General features: G+C 39.5%; 1 protein-coding gene across 6 annotated transcripts in view; it reads left to right on the forward strand.

Moving 5' to 3' along the window:
* Positions 1 to 15,068, forward strand: part of LOC116758836 (solute carrier family 22 member 9) — a 50,771-nt gene extending 35,703 nt beyond the window's left edge. For 2 of the 6 annotated variants that reach the window (XM_032642088.1, XM_032642085.1), the window contains 5 exons: positions 8,727 to 8,842; positions 9,513 to 9,727; positions 11,320 to 11,428; positions 11,885 to 12,088; positions 12,985 to 15,068. In XM_032642088.1, the coding sequence (XP_032497979.1) occupies positions 8,727 to 8,842; positions 9,513 to 9,727; positions 11,320 to 11,428; positions 11,885 to 12,088; positions 12,985 to 13,045 (705 nt within the window). In that variant the 3' untranslated portion in view covers positions 13,046 to 15,068. Of the gene's footprint in view, positions 1 to 8,726; positions 8,843 to 9,512; positions 9,728 to 11,319; positions 11,429 to 11,884; positions 12,089 to 12,984 lie in introns of those variants that run through there. The other 4 variants (XM_032642086.1, XM_032642087.1, XM_032642089.1 and 1 more) reach the window with 4 other exon arrangements.
* Positions 15,069 to 16,737: the final 1,669 nt, after the last annotated feature.

Here is a 16,737-nt window from a genome sequence, read left to right on the forward strand (position 1 = left end):
TTATAATTGCAATCCTAACTGGTGTGAAGTGATAACTCGTAATTTTGATTTGCCTTTCCCTAACAACTAGTGGTGTTAAGCACTTTTTCATGTACCTCTTGGCCACTTGTATGCTGTCTTTGAAGAAATGTGTATTCAGTTCGTATGCCAATTTTTTAATTAAGTTATTTGGCTTTTTTACTATTGAGTTGTACGAGTTTCCTATGTATTTTGGATATTAACCCTCGATAAGACATATGGCTTGCAAATATTTTCTCCCATTCTGTAGGTGCTTTTTCATTTCGTCAGTTATTTCCTAGCTGTGTAGAAGCTTTTCAGTTTGATGTATTTAGTACGATTTGTCTATTTCTGCTCATGGCCTGTGCTTTTGGTGTCACATCCAAAAAATTATTGCTAAGACCAATATCAACGAATTTTTCTCCTATGTTTTCTTTAGGAATTTTACAGTTTAGATCTTACATTTTTTTTTTTTGCGTTACACGGGCCTCTCGTTTGTGGCCTCTCCCGTTGCGGAGCACAGGCTCCGGACGCGCAGGCTCAGCGGCCATGGCTCACGGGCCCAGCCGCTCTGCGGCATGTGGGATCTTCCCGGACCGGGTCACGAACCCATGTCCCCTGCATCGGCAGGCAGACTCTCAACCACTGCGCCACCAGGGAAGCCCTAGATCTTACATTTTATTCTGTAATCCATTTGTGTTGATTTTGTCTATAGTGTAAGTTTCCAGTTTCATTCCTTTGCATGTGGATATCCAGTTTTCCTAGCACCATTTACTGACAATATCCTGTCCCCATTGTGAATTCTTGGCACAACTGTCAGAAATCAATTGTCTGTATATGTATGAGTTTATTGCTGGGCTCTCTATTCTGTTCCGTTGGTCTATATGTCTGTTTTTGTGCCAGTATCACACTCTTGGTTACTGTGGCTTCGTAATATATTTTGAAATCAGAATATGTGATGCTTCCAGCTTTGTTTCTGTTCAAAAATGCTTTGACTGTGGGGACCGTCTGTGTTTCCATATGAATTTTAGGATTGTTTTTTCTATTTCTGTAGAGGATGCCATTGGGATTTTGACAGGGATTTATTGAATCTGCATATTGCTTTGTGTTGTATGGACATCTTAACAGTATTAATTTATTTGTTTAATCCATGAACATGATGTCTCTCAATTTTCTAGTATCTGCCTTAATTTCTTTCTTCAGGGATTATAGTTTTCAGTATACAAGTCTTTCACCTCCTTGGTTAAGTTTATCCCTAAATACTTTATTATTTTGATGCTACTGCAAACAGGATTGTTTTCTTAATTTTATTTTTAGACAGTTTGTGGCTGGTGTATAGAAATATAACTGATTTTATATGTTAATTTTGTATCCTGCAACTTTACTGAATTCATTTATTAGTTCTAACAATTTTTTGGACATGTATTAGGGTTTTCTACAAATTAGATCATGTTGCCTTCAAACAGACAATTTTACTTCTTCCTTTCTGATTTGAATGCCTTTTATTATTTTTTTTCTTACCTAATTGTTCTGGCCAGGACTTCCAGTCTTACATTGAAGTGTGATCCTTGTCCTGTTCCAGATCTTAAGGGAAAAGCTTTCAGTTTTTCACCATAGAGTACGATGTTAGCTGTGGGCTTTATATACATGGCCTTTCATGTAAGTTCCTTCAATATCTAATTTGTTGAGAATTTTTACCATAGAAGTGCATTGAATTTTGTCAAATGTGTTTTCTGCATTTATTGAGGTAATCACATGATCTTTAGCCTTCATTCTGTTAATCTGGTGTATTGCATTGATTTGCTTATATTGAACCATCCTTGCATCCCAGGAATAAAGCCCACTGGGTAATGGTGCACAATCCTTTCAATATGCTGTTGGATTTCGTTTGCTAATATCTTGATGATTTTTTCAACTATGTTCTTCAGGAATATTGGCCTGCATTTTTCTTTTCTTTTCTTTTCTTTTCTTATGGTATCTTTGTCTCACTTTGGTATCAGGATCATATTGGTCCGACAAAATGAGTTTAGAACTGTCCCTGTCTTCTATTTTTTGGAAGAGTTTGAGAGGATTGGCATTAATTAATTAATATCTAATTAATTAATCTTCAAATGTTTGGTAGAATTCACCTGAAAAGCCCTATGGTGTTAGGCTTTTGTTTCTGGAATTTTTAAAATTACTGCCACATACTCTTTATTAGTTATTGGCCTATTGAGGCTTTCTGTTTCTTCTTGATTCAATCTTTGTGGGTTATATGTCATATCTTTGTGTTGCAGTGATCCTTTTATCATTATAAATTACCTTCTTTGTCTCTTGTGACAGTATTTGATTAAAGTCTATTTTATGTATACAAGTTGACTACCCCTGCTCTCTTTTGGTTATCATTTGCATGGAATGTCTTTTTTTACCTGTTCACTTTATGTCTACTGTGTTTTTAAATCTAAAGTGACTGTCTTACAGATAGCATAACATTGGATCTTTTTTTAAAAAATTCATTCAGCCACCCTATATCTTTTGATGGATGAGCTTAATCCATTTACATTTAAAGTAATTATTGATAGGTAAGTATTTACAATTGATAAATTGTTTTCTCTCTGTTTTATTGTTCTTTTTTCCTCTCTTCTATTGCTATCTTTCCTTGTGATTTGATTTTTTATAGTGATATACAATACTTTGATTCTTTTCTGTTTTTATTTTGTATATCTACTGTAGGTTTTCTCTTTGTTGTTTCCATGAGACTTGCATAAAACTTCTTATAGTTATAACAGTCTATTTTAAGCTGATAACAACTTAAATTCTATTATGAGCAAAAACTATACTTTTACTTTCCCTAAACACATGTTTGATGTTATTAATGCCAGAATTCACTTCTCTCAAATCATGTATCTATTAATAATTTTTGTGGTTCTAGTTATTCTTAACAGTTTTGTCTTTTAACTTTTATACTAGTGTTAAAGAAATTTACATGCCACCATTACGGTATTAGATTATTCTGTATTTGTCTTATATTTACTTTAACCATAGAGATTTTTACTTTCATATTCTTTCGTGTTGCTGTTTAGTATCTTTTTCATTTCAACTTCCTTTACCCCTTCCTGTAAGGCACGTCTATTAGTGACAAATTCCCTCAGTTTTTCTCTGGGAAAGTTTTTATCTTCCTCATTTTTAGAGGACATTTTTGCTGGGTACTCCATTCTTGGTTGGCAGGTTTTTCTCTCAGTACTTTGAATATATTATTCCACTCTTTCCTTTCCTACAGAATTTCTGCTGAGAAATCCACTGATGGTCTTATAGTTTTGTTGAGTGTGGTGAGTCGCTTTTCTCTTGCTGCTTTCAAAATTCTCTCTTTATATTTCACTTTTGAGTATTTAGTTATAATATGTTTCCATGTAGACCTCTTTAGGGTCTACCTACTGGGAGTCCTTTGTGCTTCGTGAATCTGAATATCCACCACTCTCCCCAGAGAAGGGAAGTTTTCATCCATTATTTCTTTAAATGAGCTTTCTGGTCCTTTCTCTCTCTCTTCTCCTTATGTGATTCCTATAATGTGTATATTGATTTTTTTATATTGTTCCATAAGTTCCTTAGGCTGTCTTCACGCTTTTCCATTCTGTTTTCTTTCTGTTCCTCTGACTATGTAATTTCAAATGGCCTGTCTTTGAGTTCATAGGTCCTTTATTTTGTTTGATCAAATATGCTGTTGAAGCTCTTAATTGAATTTTTTAGTTCATTTATTATATGCTTCAGCACCAGAATTTCTGTTTGGTTCTTTTTTATGGTTTCTGTCTCTTCGTTGAACTCCTTATATTCTTTATGTGTTGTTTTCCTTGTTTCATTTTGTTGTCTTTCTGGGTTCTCTTGCAGCTCACTAGCTTCTTTATGATTATTGTCAAATATTTGTAGGCAGTCTGTAGATCTACACTTCTTAAGAACTGGTTACTAGTGCTTTATTTTGTTCTTTTGGTGATGTCATGTTTTCCTGATTCTTTGTGATCCTTGCAGCCTTGTATTGGTGTTTGTGCATATGAAGAAGCAGTTATTTCTTCCAGTCTTTACAGTCTGGCTTTGGCAGGGAAGCTCTTCACCAGTCCCTGGAAATTCTGGGCAGGCCACTTGGCAGAGACTACAGGTGGGCCAGTTAGCAGGGTTCAATAGTGGTCCTACTGCCTCAGTCCACATATGGCTGTGCCTTCAGCCAGGGTCTGCAGGTGGGAGGGCCCACTGCTAGCGTCCATGGAGAGGCAGAACTTGTTCTGGGGTCTGTGGCCAGGCCTGGTGCCATTGTCTGTGGACAGGCTAGATGCCAGACTCCACAGGTGCTGTTGTTGGTAGGCAAGTTTCATTTCATGGTGCCTGGATGGGCCTGCTGCTGGTCATGGGCCAAAGGCAGGTCTGGTGATGGGATCCACAGGCAGACATGTTGTTGGGGTCCTGAGAAGGGTGGCGTGGTGCCTGGGGTTATTACACAGATGCAGTGGCCCTGAGAGGCCCTGAGATGATAAAGAGCCATTGGCATAGTCCTTTTTTTTGTAAATGTTTATTTATTTATTTATTTATTTTTGGCTGTGCTGGGTCTTCATTTCTGTGGGAGGGCTTTCTCTAGTTGCGGCAAGCGGGGGCCACTCTTCATCGTGGTGCATGGACCTCTCACTATCGCGGCCTCTCTTGTTGCAGAGCACAGGCTCCAGAGGTGCAGGCTCAGTAGTTGTGGCTCACAGGCCTAGTTGCTCCACGGCATGTGAGATCTTCCCAGACCAGGGCTCGAACCTGTGTCCCTTGCATTGGCAGGTGGATTCTCAACCACTGCGCCACCAGGGAAGCCCCAGCATAGTCCTTTTTTTAAAGAAATTTTGAAATTTAGGTGGAGCTCTATGGCACTCTGAGACTGTATCAATATATACCTGACTTATAGGAAATTATTTTGGGCCAACTAACATCTTGGAAGTATCTTTAGTTCCAAGCCCACACCTAGTATTCTGCCTGCCAGGTTGGCCCAATCCAAAGAATTAAAGCTTAAATCTTACAGGAAAGTTATTTGCCAGGTAAATAACAAAAAATAAGTGTTACGAGCTGGAAGAAAGAAAGGAACAATGCATTATCAGGGTAAATGGCAAATGACAATCACCTCAGTGCCAAGAAGAAGAAAGACAACATTGTACAAGAGGAACAAATGAAATTTGGTTAAGGAACTGGATTCTGTGCATGAATGAGTACCCAAAATTGCCTTAATTTCATTTTTTAAATTTTGTAAAGATTATTCAGAAATCTGTGGTCTTAGTCATGTTTAACCTCCGTCTGACAGATTGCCAAACACATTCACTCCAGACAATCCTTCTTACTTAAAGCTGTTCCCCTTCATATCAATAACAATCCATTGATTAATCCAGTTTTGGCTGTCTTGGAGTCCAGTAAATGATAAACCTTTCCTCTGCCTAAATCACACCCACCTGAGGGATAGCTAATGTGCTCAGAAAGATGACAACAAAAACTTACGTTTTTCACTACAGTGAAAACTGAAATAGAGGAAGTGTCTAAATTTCAAGCAACAATAAGTTTGCTAACACTTCAACCCACAACTGAACTTATTCACAAGTGCCAGGTTTTTCCACAGATGCAGAGCCTGCGTTGCTAAATATAAGGTGTGACCCAGGCAGCAAATCTGAATGAATTTTCATTCTAAAGGCATTCTGGGTCACTGAAGCATATCCATTGCATTCTCCTAATTTACCAGTCAAATACCTCAGTCCTCCAAGAGGCAGTGAGGGTAGGTATAAAGTGAAAGTGGTCTGTAGTATTACTCTTTCAAAGTCTTTCTTCTTGGAAACATGAAGATTATGAAGAAAGTGCCCCTACCCTAAGCCACCAGTGTTTCTCAGGCAACTTCTTTTTGGTCAGTTCTTATTTCAGTCATCCTTTGGCAGATTCATTTTTCCATCTTTTCTTTCTTTACCTTTTAATAAATTGTCCTCCTCCCCTGCTCATTTCATTCTACTGGTTCTGGTATTTCAATGCAATTGTGGTCTTATCTACCTTCCTTCCTGCTCTAAACTCTGTACATTCCAAATTCTGATACTCTCCTCTTACCTCTGCTCTGTCCAATTTCCTCCTCCTATTCCTGTGTGACAGTCTTTTTCAGTCTTCTTTTCTATTGTCCTAATTGTTTCAGACCCAGTAGAAACACAAGAACTCATGCTCCACAGTAGCCCAGCCTGAAATACACTTCAGGCTGTATAACAAATACACTTTCTTAAAGGATCCCAAGGTGCACTGTCCAATCAAACCATTAAAAAGTATTCAATTGAAACTTGATTCTCACAAACTCAATGATGGCACACTTGTGTGATGGTAAGTGACATGGCAACTATGAGAGAACAACACAAATTTCTCCCCAGAATCCTCCGCAGGTTTCTCTTACATCCATAAAACTTCAGAGTTTTCCCAGCTATTCTACATTAAGAGACATTTCTTTCTAGATATCATAAATTGTAATTTTGAAGAAATAAATGTCCATTTTCTCCATTTCTGATCTCATTGACAAACATCTTCTCAAAGCTCTCCCGATCCATGTTTTATACCTATATTGGTTCTTGAATTTCAAGTCTTTCAGCTTCTAAATGCATTCCACCCTCAGCCAGTTTCTTCCACCCTCCCTGTCGTCCCTCTTTCTTTTTGTCTTCCTCTTTCCCTTCCAAATTTATTTCAGGACTACTTGATGACAGATCCTGTGACAGTCGCAGAGGGGAAAAGTCTACAGTTTCTATCTTCATAAAGATCACACTCAACAAGTAAAATGGGCTTGATAAAGTCTCTTTGAATTAAAGCAAGGGTGGAATGTGACTGTCAAGGAGGAATATATAATCTGAACTGCAGATATGTGGGCAATGAATGCATCTTGGAAGTAGTTGTATCTGAAATGGGTCTTACAGGTTAAGGTAGAACTATCCAGGTTTAAACCAGGCAGAGAGATGATTAAATTTGCAGTTGAGAGCAGTCCAAATGACTTACAGAGGGGTCAAACCAGGGTGTGCTGGTAAATGTTTAACACTTAACATTACAAGAGGAAAAGAAGCATAGATCTCAGATTTGTGGCAATTATCAATTTCCGTGGTGTGACTATTACCACCACAGTGAGTTTCATGCCACCAACAAGATGGCAACTGCTTTACAAACTATCTAAAAATTTAACAAAGGGCTTTTGTGAATTTTTACACACTGATTCCAGAACGCCACTGGGCAAGGGTTCAGACGAGGGCTGTTTCATGCTTTTTACCCCAGGATAGTGTTATGAGTGGTACAAAGCACTTTTTAAGCAAGAAAATGAAGTGAAGATCAGAGAGAAAAGTACCTTTTAAAAAGTGAAGATACAGCAGGCTCCCATTTGAATACGGGCCTCTTTTCCCCTGAATAAGGATTTTACCAGGTAGGAGGAAGTCCTTGAGCTCCTGTAAGTGATCTGGCATCGCCCCCCAAATACATCTGCTAACACTATTCACGTTTCTGCTTGCTCACCAAAAACGAACGGCCAGTGTAAAATAACCACACCATATCCCAAACTTTAACTTTGATATTGGATGTAATTTAAGGCTAGTCTTGCAGGCATTGCATCCCTCATCTGGCCCAAGTTTAAAGTATTATTTGAGCACATTCTTACATTATCATCCATGACAATGGCCTGTGGTCATGGGATTCTGGTGTTAGATGCAATCCTGACTCCTCTCTTCTAAAAGTGTAAGTCCAATATTTCACTATTTGGACTTGTTCTTTAAATGAAAGGACATTCTTGCATGTGTAGGTCCTCAGTTAGGGCGGCCTTTCATTTCTCTGAATTCCTCATGGAATTATTCCAATGGACTTCATGGTACGTTTTCATTTGTAGAGGTGGGATAAGAATTCGGACTATACTGTTTGAATAACTAATAAGTAAGTATCTGAGGTATGCTGGATATAATTCCTTATGCATATTTTTAGCCTCCTGTATGGACCAGGAAATCCTTGTGAGGGAAATGCCATTATTTTTCTCCACCTCTTCTCCTCCTACTCTGATTCTTCTACCTGTTCTTCTTTTAAATGACAAGTAAATTGAGTTTTAGAAATATTTAATTACCTTCCTCAAGGTATATACCTAGCATGTTGCAGGGCTATTAAGTAACTCCAGATTACAACCAACTCTGGGTTTAAATCATTCTATACCAAGATCTCTCCTAATTTCATCCTCAGTTTTAATTCTAGGCATCTCATTCATGGAGGCACAACATGCCAGGATTTCCCCCAAAGTGACTGAGAAAAGAACCAAAATAAAGATTCTCAGGAAATGTTCTTTTTCCTGCGATAAGCAGTTTCTCTGCACAGGACAGCCAGCCAGCTGATAACCAAGCTTAGTTCTCAGGTCTTTCATGCCCATCTGGCACAAATGGAGCTTTGGAACATAATCCAAGCAACTCTGCATTTGATTCCCTTTCTAATCTGAGTATCTAAGGTACACTCCCTTTCTGATGCCCTGTAGTCCTCTCGAATCTTGTGTTTGAATATTTTTGTTGCTGCATCATTTCCTTCAGTCCCCTTTAACTCTGTAATTCTCTAGTCATACCACTTTTACTCCTGTCATTACATCCTCAGTGGCTATATTTTCCAGCAGACGGAAAGGGACATCATCTATCTTGTCATCTGTTGAGGGCCTCACAGTGCCTCCCGTTGTGTGACAACTGAACGGTCTGCTGTTGTTGTTGAAGGTCGTGAGATCCATCCTGCAGGAAGAGCTGGAGGCCGCACAGACCAAACCTTCTGTGTTTGACTTGTTCCGCACACCCAACCTGCGTAAGAGCATCTGTCTCCTGTCCTTTGTGAGGTGGGCTTCTCAGAATGCGTGAGGGATGCTAAAATAGTGGAGACATGAATCTATCCCATATCAAAGGATACAACATGTTGTGGGAACAGATTTGAGATAAAATACAGAGGAAGCCATAATGATAATTGCTGTGTTTAGAGTAGTCAAAGAGTTATGAAAAATACTGACCCAGAGCTATTTATACAACGGCGGGTTTTGTTTATCATATCACCCTACCAATCTCATCACTGGAAACTGAGACTGAGAACTTCAGTCACGGTACAGACATTGGCTTTAACTTTCTTCACTTGTTTGTTTCCATTTTAACGGAGGTAAAATTACAAGCAGTAAAGTGCACAAAGATATACATCTCAATGAATATTTCCATATGTAAATATGCAACCATCACCCAGATAAAGATATAGAAAAAAGCTCTAAAACACTAGAAGGCTCCATCATGCATCCTCCACAAAAAACACTCCAAACCCTCCCCCAAAACTTAACAATAATTAGGAGCTCCAATTTTAGAATTTTAAAATCATCACCTTGCGAGGAATTATTCCATAAAATAGACCATGTTTTTATACTTTAAAACCAACCATTGGCTGCGTGGCTAATATTTATTATCATCATTTGTAAGACAAAGGCTCTAAACCTTATGATAAGTGTCTTTCATTTTTGTTCACCACAGATTTGCAAACTTCATGTCCTTTTTTGGCCTGATTCTCCACCTCCAGTACATAGGGAGCAATGTTTTCCTGTTCCAGGTTCTTTTTGGTGCAGTCAACCTCCCAGCCAATTATGTTGCATTTTTGGCACTGAATCACCTGGGCCGTCAAGTAAGCCAGACGCTCTTCATGTTTCTCCTTGGAGTCTCCATTCTGGCCATCACATTTGTGCCTCAAGGTGAGAAGAGAGCACAGGTTGAAATAAGAAAATGTCTTACCTCAGAGATTTGAAGACAGGATCTGAAGGCAGAACGAAGTGAAGACTAGGGTTCTAAGGATTTTCCAGAACCAATCTGAGGATTTAGGATAGATTCTGTCATTAAGTGGCTGAGAAAGAGGCAAAGGTCCGTGAAAGTCAGTTCAGACATGTGGTTGTCTTCATCATATCAGAGATGTGTTTGGTAATTGATCACTTTCTCTTTGGCCAGTCACACTTGTAACTGTAAATGACAGTGTTATGTCACTATATATAATTATATCTCATGTGAGGACACAGCTGTCACTTCCTTTATCTGGTCTCTTTCTTATTACTACAGTTTCAGTGAAAATTTACTCCCTGATTGTATGTATCCACTCTTGTGTCTGGAATTAGGTCGCCATAACTGCAACCCTGGTCCCAGGGTGTCATCTTGACTCTAAGGTATTTTTAATCCTTTGTCTTCGAGCATAGAAGGTACAGAGAGTAGGAAAAAGGCATTAAGCTGTTAACAGCCTCTCTTAAAATCAATTTTACTAAATTAAATGACCATATGTAATTCATAGGGGAACCCAGGTGGTCACCATGCTTCAGCTAGCTCCCAGTGCAGTGATGCACTTTACAGGATCCCATCTTGAATATCAGCATCAACGCAAATTTGCTGCCTTACAACAGAGCTCACTCCCACGTTGTCACGCTTTCATGATTTTTTGTTTGTTTGTTTTGCGGTACGCGGGCCTCTCACTGCTGTGGCCTCTCCCGTTGCGGAGCGCAGGCTCAGCGGCCATGGCTCACGGGCCCAGCCGCTCCGCGGCATGTGGGATCCTCCCATATCAGGGCACGAACCCGTGTCCCCTGCATCGGCAGGTGGACTCTCAACCACTGCGCCACCAGGGAAGCCCGAGCCCCATTCTCTTATTACTCTCTACTGCATTACTAGCCCCATGTCAACATTGTGTAAACACCCAGGTTTTGAACTCCTGGAGGATATTGACGAGTCTTACATCCATCAGTAATTGCTCATATAATACTCCTATGTTATACATGAAAGGCAGAGGAGACACTGGACAGAGTAAATGAAAGCAAACTCTTGCTGGGTTTTTGTTCCCCTTTCCATCTTTGGCAAATTTCTGAAATCTCTGATATGTAGGAAGAGTTGATGCAATAACTCAGGTTTTTAATTTCTTATTTAAGTTGTAATATTTCTCAGCTATTAGGCTGTGCACATTCTCTGCCCCTGTGTGCTTTCTCTACCAGGTATTTAACACATGCAAGTGTCTCCAACTGTCTTTTTCTTTTTAAATATTTATTTATTTACTTAATTATTTGGCTGCACCGCGTCTTAGCTGCAGCACGCGGGACCTTCATTGCCATGTGCAGGATCTTCAGTTGCGGCATGTGGGATCTAGTTCCCTGACCAGGGGTCGAGCCCAGGACCCCTGCGTTGGGATCGTGGAATCTTAGCCACTGGACCACCAGGGATGTCCCCCAACTGTGTCTTTTTCATTTATAATTTGGTGGATGGTGATTTCTTCAGCTCAGATTTCCTGAGTCTCACTTGTCTTCTTCTCCAGAAATACAGACCTTGCGTGTGGCTTTGTCAACTTTGGGAATAGCAGTTTCTTCTATGGCTCTCATGTGTTCTTTTGCCCATGGAAATGAACTAGTCCCCACCATTGTCAGGTACACAATCTCATGGAAGCTCTATCAGGGTCAAAACAGACCTTTCCCAGCTAATCAAGATTTATAGTGGAAAGAAAACTAATCTGATTCATTATCAAAAGCATTGATTATAATAATATTAACAAAAATTATAGCCAAAATTTTTGTTAAAATCTCACTTTTGTCAGGCATGAGTTAAGCCCTTTAATGTGTCATCTCCCATAATCTGCTGAACCATTAAAGGGTAGGTGCTGTTGGTAAGAGTATTTTTTCAATAATGAAAACATATCTTAATGCACTTGTGCACTTGAAAGATTTGTGAGCAAACAAGAGCACATTTTAAACGTAAGGGTACGTCATCAGCCTTCATCTAAATATTGCTGAGGTGTCTCCCATAATCAAAGCAAAATAATAAATCACAAGTTACTTGTACGGATTTATACCAGATTATTTTTGTATTGTTGTTTGCACTCCAAGGGTAACAGCCTCAGGATTCATGGGAATTGCTTCTAATGTTGGGGCAGCCCTGGCTCCCCTCCTGATGATCCTAACAGTATATTCTCCCCACCTACCCTGGCTCATCTATGGAGTCTGCTCCATCCTCGCTGGCCTTGTTGTTCCACTCCTCCCTGAAACCAGGAATAAGCCTCTGCCTGACTCCATCCAGGATGTGGAAAAGGAGTGAGTAAACCGCTGGCTCTCCCTTAGGGTTGCTGTGTGATGTAGGCTCGTGCTAGGAGGGCAAGGCACCGTGCAGGGTCATTGTCCCCAGAAGGCTTACACCTAGACTACTCCAGGTGGTCAGTGCGTTTGGTTTAGCTACAGCCTCATCCCTCCTCACAGTGACCTCAGACTCCCCCAAGCCTCCCTAGATCACACAGACCAACACCAGTAGGCACCAGTAGGTTTAGTGATGAAGAAGCCAAAATTAATGCCCTCGTGTGACATACATACCCTTGAAAGCGTTTCACAAACATGCACAGATCCAGACATCAGATTCTCATCCCTCAGATCCTGGCAGCCCTCAGCCCAGTGAGGGCAGTGACCTCCCTGAGATTGCTGGTGTCTGTAGGTCTGTGACCTGCCCTGGTCGCTGAAGATCTGAGGGAGATCAGGGAGAGGACAAGAGCCCCTTCCACAGGTGACAATATATCTCAGGGGAAGGAGTCCTACTGTGTTGCCTGTAAGATTCAGACCACCTGGTTTTCACTGGGAATGAAAGTGTTAGGAAAAGAGAGGAAAAGGGTGGTAGTTATTGGTATTTTTAAGTGATCAAGAATTTGAAAGGGTTTAAATACTTTAATATACTTCCCTTGCCTCTTCCAAAGACCCCGTTAGCCAATACCATGGTGTCCAAGGGTGAGCGCTGAAACTATCAAAGCTGCCTCTCCAGATTCTGCCCTGGGAGCTTGGCTTTTTTCTTCACAAAATCTACTCAAATTCTCAGGGCAGGTGTCATGGTTTTTATCAAAGCTCGTGGACCAAGAATCAGCTTGCTCTAAAGAATGCAGGACATAGATGTTTTTCCATGTTTTTAAAATTTTGTTCGTTTGTTGTTTTCATTGTATTTGTTCTAGGAGAAAAGGCTCAAGAAAAGCAAAGCAGGAAGATACTTCCATGAAAGTGACACAGTTTTAAAGGATTCCAGGAACTAACTGCTAATCAAAGAGCGAGATAAACAAGAAAAATTAGGATCATTCCCAGATATTGGCAAAATTTGGAAAACAAATAAATAAAAAGATATAAAGGAAAAATGGACCCCATTTACAATTGCAGTTCTAAATAACTATATATAAAATGCCTATGACTACTCATAATAAGAAGTCTGAGGAAAGTCATAATACTTTTAAAGGGATCATAATAAAATATGTGTATAACTGTAGAACCCTAGCATGTTTCTGGAAAGAAAGAATAGTATTTAAAACACTGATTCTGCTCTAATTAATGACAGAGTAATTGATGTAATGATTACTTTGGGGACAATCTGAAAAAGTTCCAAATATATCTACAAATTAATTATAGACAAGATCCAGAAAAATGAAGTTTATGGAGGGAAAGTGGTGCAAGTATTCGGGGCAGCATACGCTGAAATGAAATGTAGGTGCATTTACAAATCAAAAGAAGTCCAGAATGAGACGGTGGTGTGTAGAACACTTAAAATTTGATAATTTGGGCATCATAAATCACTGGTAGAAAAAATGATTATGTAATAAATATCATTAACTAACTTTAGAAATAAATGACTAATAATTTGATTTCATTCTCTAAACCAAAAAAATATATATTCCATATGGTTAAAATGACAAATGGAACAATTAAGCCATGTTATTCAATAGAAAACGTGGGTACAAAGTCTTGGGATTAAGAAAACGTTCTGATAAGGAAAGCAAATGCCAACGATTTAAATATAGGTAGATTTGACTAAATACTCATTTAAAACCTCTATTGGACAAAACTCGAAAAACTTATGGGAGAAGTCTAGAAAAAATATTCACCAAAATGATAAAAGCTGTTAACTTTTAGTGGTGTACCTTTATGAGATTTTACTTTCTTCTTTGTAAGTTTCTGTACTCTAAGTTTTAAAAGGATAACGCAGCATTCTAAAATATTATAAGATACTATCAAAAATAAACTGCAAAAGACAAGTTAACAATTTTCAAAATTATTCTATATTAATATGTAGGATTCTAATAAATATTCATGAAAGAATACATAATTCAATATTAGATGGTCAAAAGGCAAGAGCATATAATTTTCAAAAGAAAAAAATCCTATGACTAATAAATTTATGAAAAACTGTACAAAACCACTGAAATTTAAAGACATACAAGCTAAGTAAAATACCAACTTTTCTGAAGAATGTAAATGGAAACTTGCTAATTGATGGTGGAGTTATAAAATAACATATACCACACAACTGCACAAAACAGAACGGTGTCATTATAAAGAGCTTTAAAAATCTTTCATTGATTCAGCAACCATTTATTCAGCATGTAATAGTTACCAAGCAGTATGATAGGAACCTTGGATACAAAGAAGAAATGAAAAAAAAATGTATAAAAACAGATGTAGCAGATATTAGTCTCTGTGTACTGGCGTGGCATCACATTTTTATTTTCTATGGGCAAAGAAAATTTATTTTAAAGTCCTCATTCCCTCCAGGCTGGTAGAAAATTGCAAATCAGTTACTTTGGGAAATTATTTCCACAAGACTTCCACACCAGAGCTATCCAGATTCCAGGAGTATATACGGTTACAAGGAGGAGCTGCACTGGTTATCGGTTACCTGTTCAAAGAGGTTACTACCAGACCAGTAGACACTCAAGTGCAGCAATTCTGCCATTCACACCACAATGAAATGTTGGAATCTGGGGCTTCTCATCTGACAGCTCAGCTCCTTTTACAGCCACAATGGAAGGGGTCTTCTGTTTCCATAGAGTGTTGCCAGGGCTCAGGACTGGGTTCCTGCTCCCCCAGAACCTACAAGCACTCCTCCATCCTCAGACTTCCTAGACACTCAACTTCTTTCTCTTATTAGCTCTTCCACACATACCTTCTAGTTACCCCATGGGCTTTAGTTTTTGAAACACAATCAAGTCAATCAGTCTTACAGTCTTTTTTTTTAAATTTCAGTTCTTTTTAAAATAAATTTATTTTTTTAGTTTTGGCTGCGTTGGGTCTTCATTGCTGTGCAAGGGCTTTCTCTAGTTGCAGCGGGCGGGGGCTCCTCTTCGTTTGGTGCACACGCTTCTTATTGCGGTGGCTTCTCCTGTTGCGGAGCTCAGGCTCTAGGTGCGCGGGCTTCAGTAGTTGTGGCTCAGGGGGTTAGTTGTTCCACGGTATGTGGGATCTTCCCGGACCAGGGCTTGAACCTGTGTCCCCTGCATTGGCAGGCGGATTCTTAACCACTGCACCACCAGGGAAGCCCCAGTCTTATGTCTTCTTTTGCCTTTTCCCTGCCAAATGACTTCCAAGAGATCAAGAAGCACAGAAATTACCACTTGCAGAAAGTGGGAAAGAGAGAAAGGGAATGCCAAGGAATTATCAATAATGAATGTCATTGGTTTCTCTGGTCTTCTTCCTAATGCATTGTTCGATATCCCATCAGGAGAAAGACTAGACAGCATCTATTGTGCATCACCCCAAAGGCTAGCTTGGCTGCCAGTCCATAAAATCTGATGTTTCACGGCAGATAAAGTCCCACAGGTCCTCATGGGTCTTTGACATTACACCAGCAGCTGCGGCCCAGCAGATGCTCTGTGATACAGAGAGGAGAGTGAGGTATATTTTGGTGGAGAAGTATAGTAAGCACAAGTATAGAAAACTGTGGTGAGAGGGTTGGGGAATTTTCCTTTCAGTCTGACACAGAGTTGCAGGGTCATTCTTCAAAAACGTCCAATCTGTCATTGTTCTGTAACGGGATCATGAGTGAACATGTTTCGTTTACTCTACATTTTGTAGTATCTCTTTTTTTTTTTTTTTTAATTAATTTATTTATTTATGGCTGTGTTGGGCCTTCCCCGCTGCATGCGGGCTTTCTCTAGCTGTGGAGAGCAGAAGCTACTGTTTGTTGCCAGGGCATGTGGGATCTTCCCAGGCCAGGGCTCGAACCCGTGTCCCCTGCATTGGCAGGCAGACTCTCAACCACCACGCCACCAGGGAAGTCCTGTAGTATCTCTTAAAAGGATTTTTAGAAAAGGAAAAGCCGAATTCAGATAACTAATGACATTTAAAGTCAAGTGAGGAAATGCTATATGGCAAATCTTGCCTCCTAATTGTAATATCAGAGCTTCTTCCTGGACATAGACACAGACTACCCACTTACAGAGGCCTTGTCAACCATACCCTTTCGAACCATGAGGCTGTATATAATTTTTGACAATCGTTATATAATATCTGATTCTATTAATTATTCAGAAATAGTATCATGGAATCTAGTCAACGGTTCCTAAAGAAGGACAGTACATAAAGCAAGTGCAGCTGTTTTTAGGACAGCAGGTGATTTATGTAATGACGTGGCATGGAAATCTCTGCTGAAAGAGGCTTCCCTTGGTACCCTCTCTAAGCGATTACCCTTTATTATTCTCAAAGCTATTAGGACATCACTGAGTGGAGTACAGTCTTGTAGTGAACCTGAGAAAAGGAAATGTGTGAAAGCTAGAGACCGCTGGGGTTTGTTTGTTTTTGTTTTTTACCATCCTATCATCTTTCTTTTCAGAAAACTCAAAGACACATTAGTTGCTCCCTGTTTCCCAGAATCTGTTTTCTCCAGAGTCCATGAGCTGCTGTTGATTGCAAGACAGAGACTAAGTGGCTTAGTCACCATAAGC

This window comes from Phocoena sinus, chromosome 8, assembly GCF_008692025.1.
Source record: "Phocoena sinus isolate mPhoSin1 chromosome 8, mPhoSin1.pri, whole genome shotgun sequence".
NCBI classification, from domain to species: domain Eukaryota; kingdom Metazoa; phylum Chordata; class Mammalia; order Artiodactyla; family Phocoenidae; genus Phocoena; species Phocoena sinus.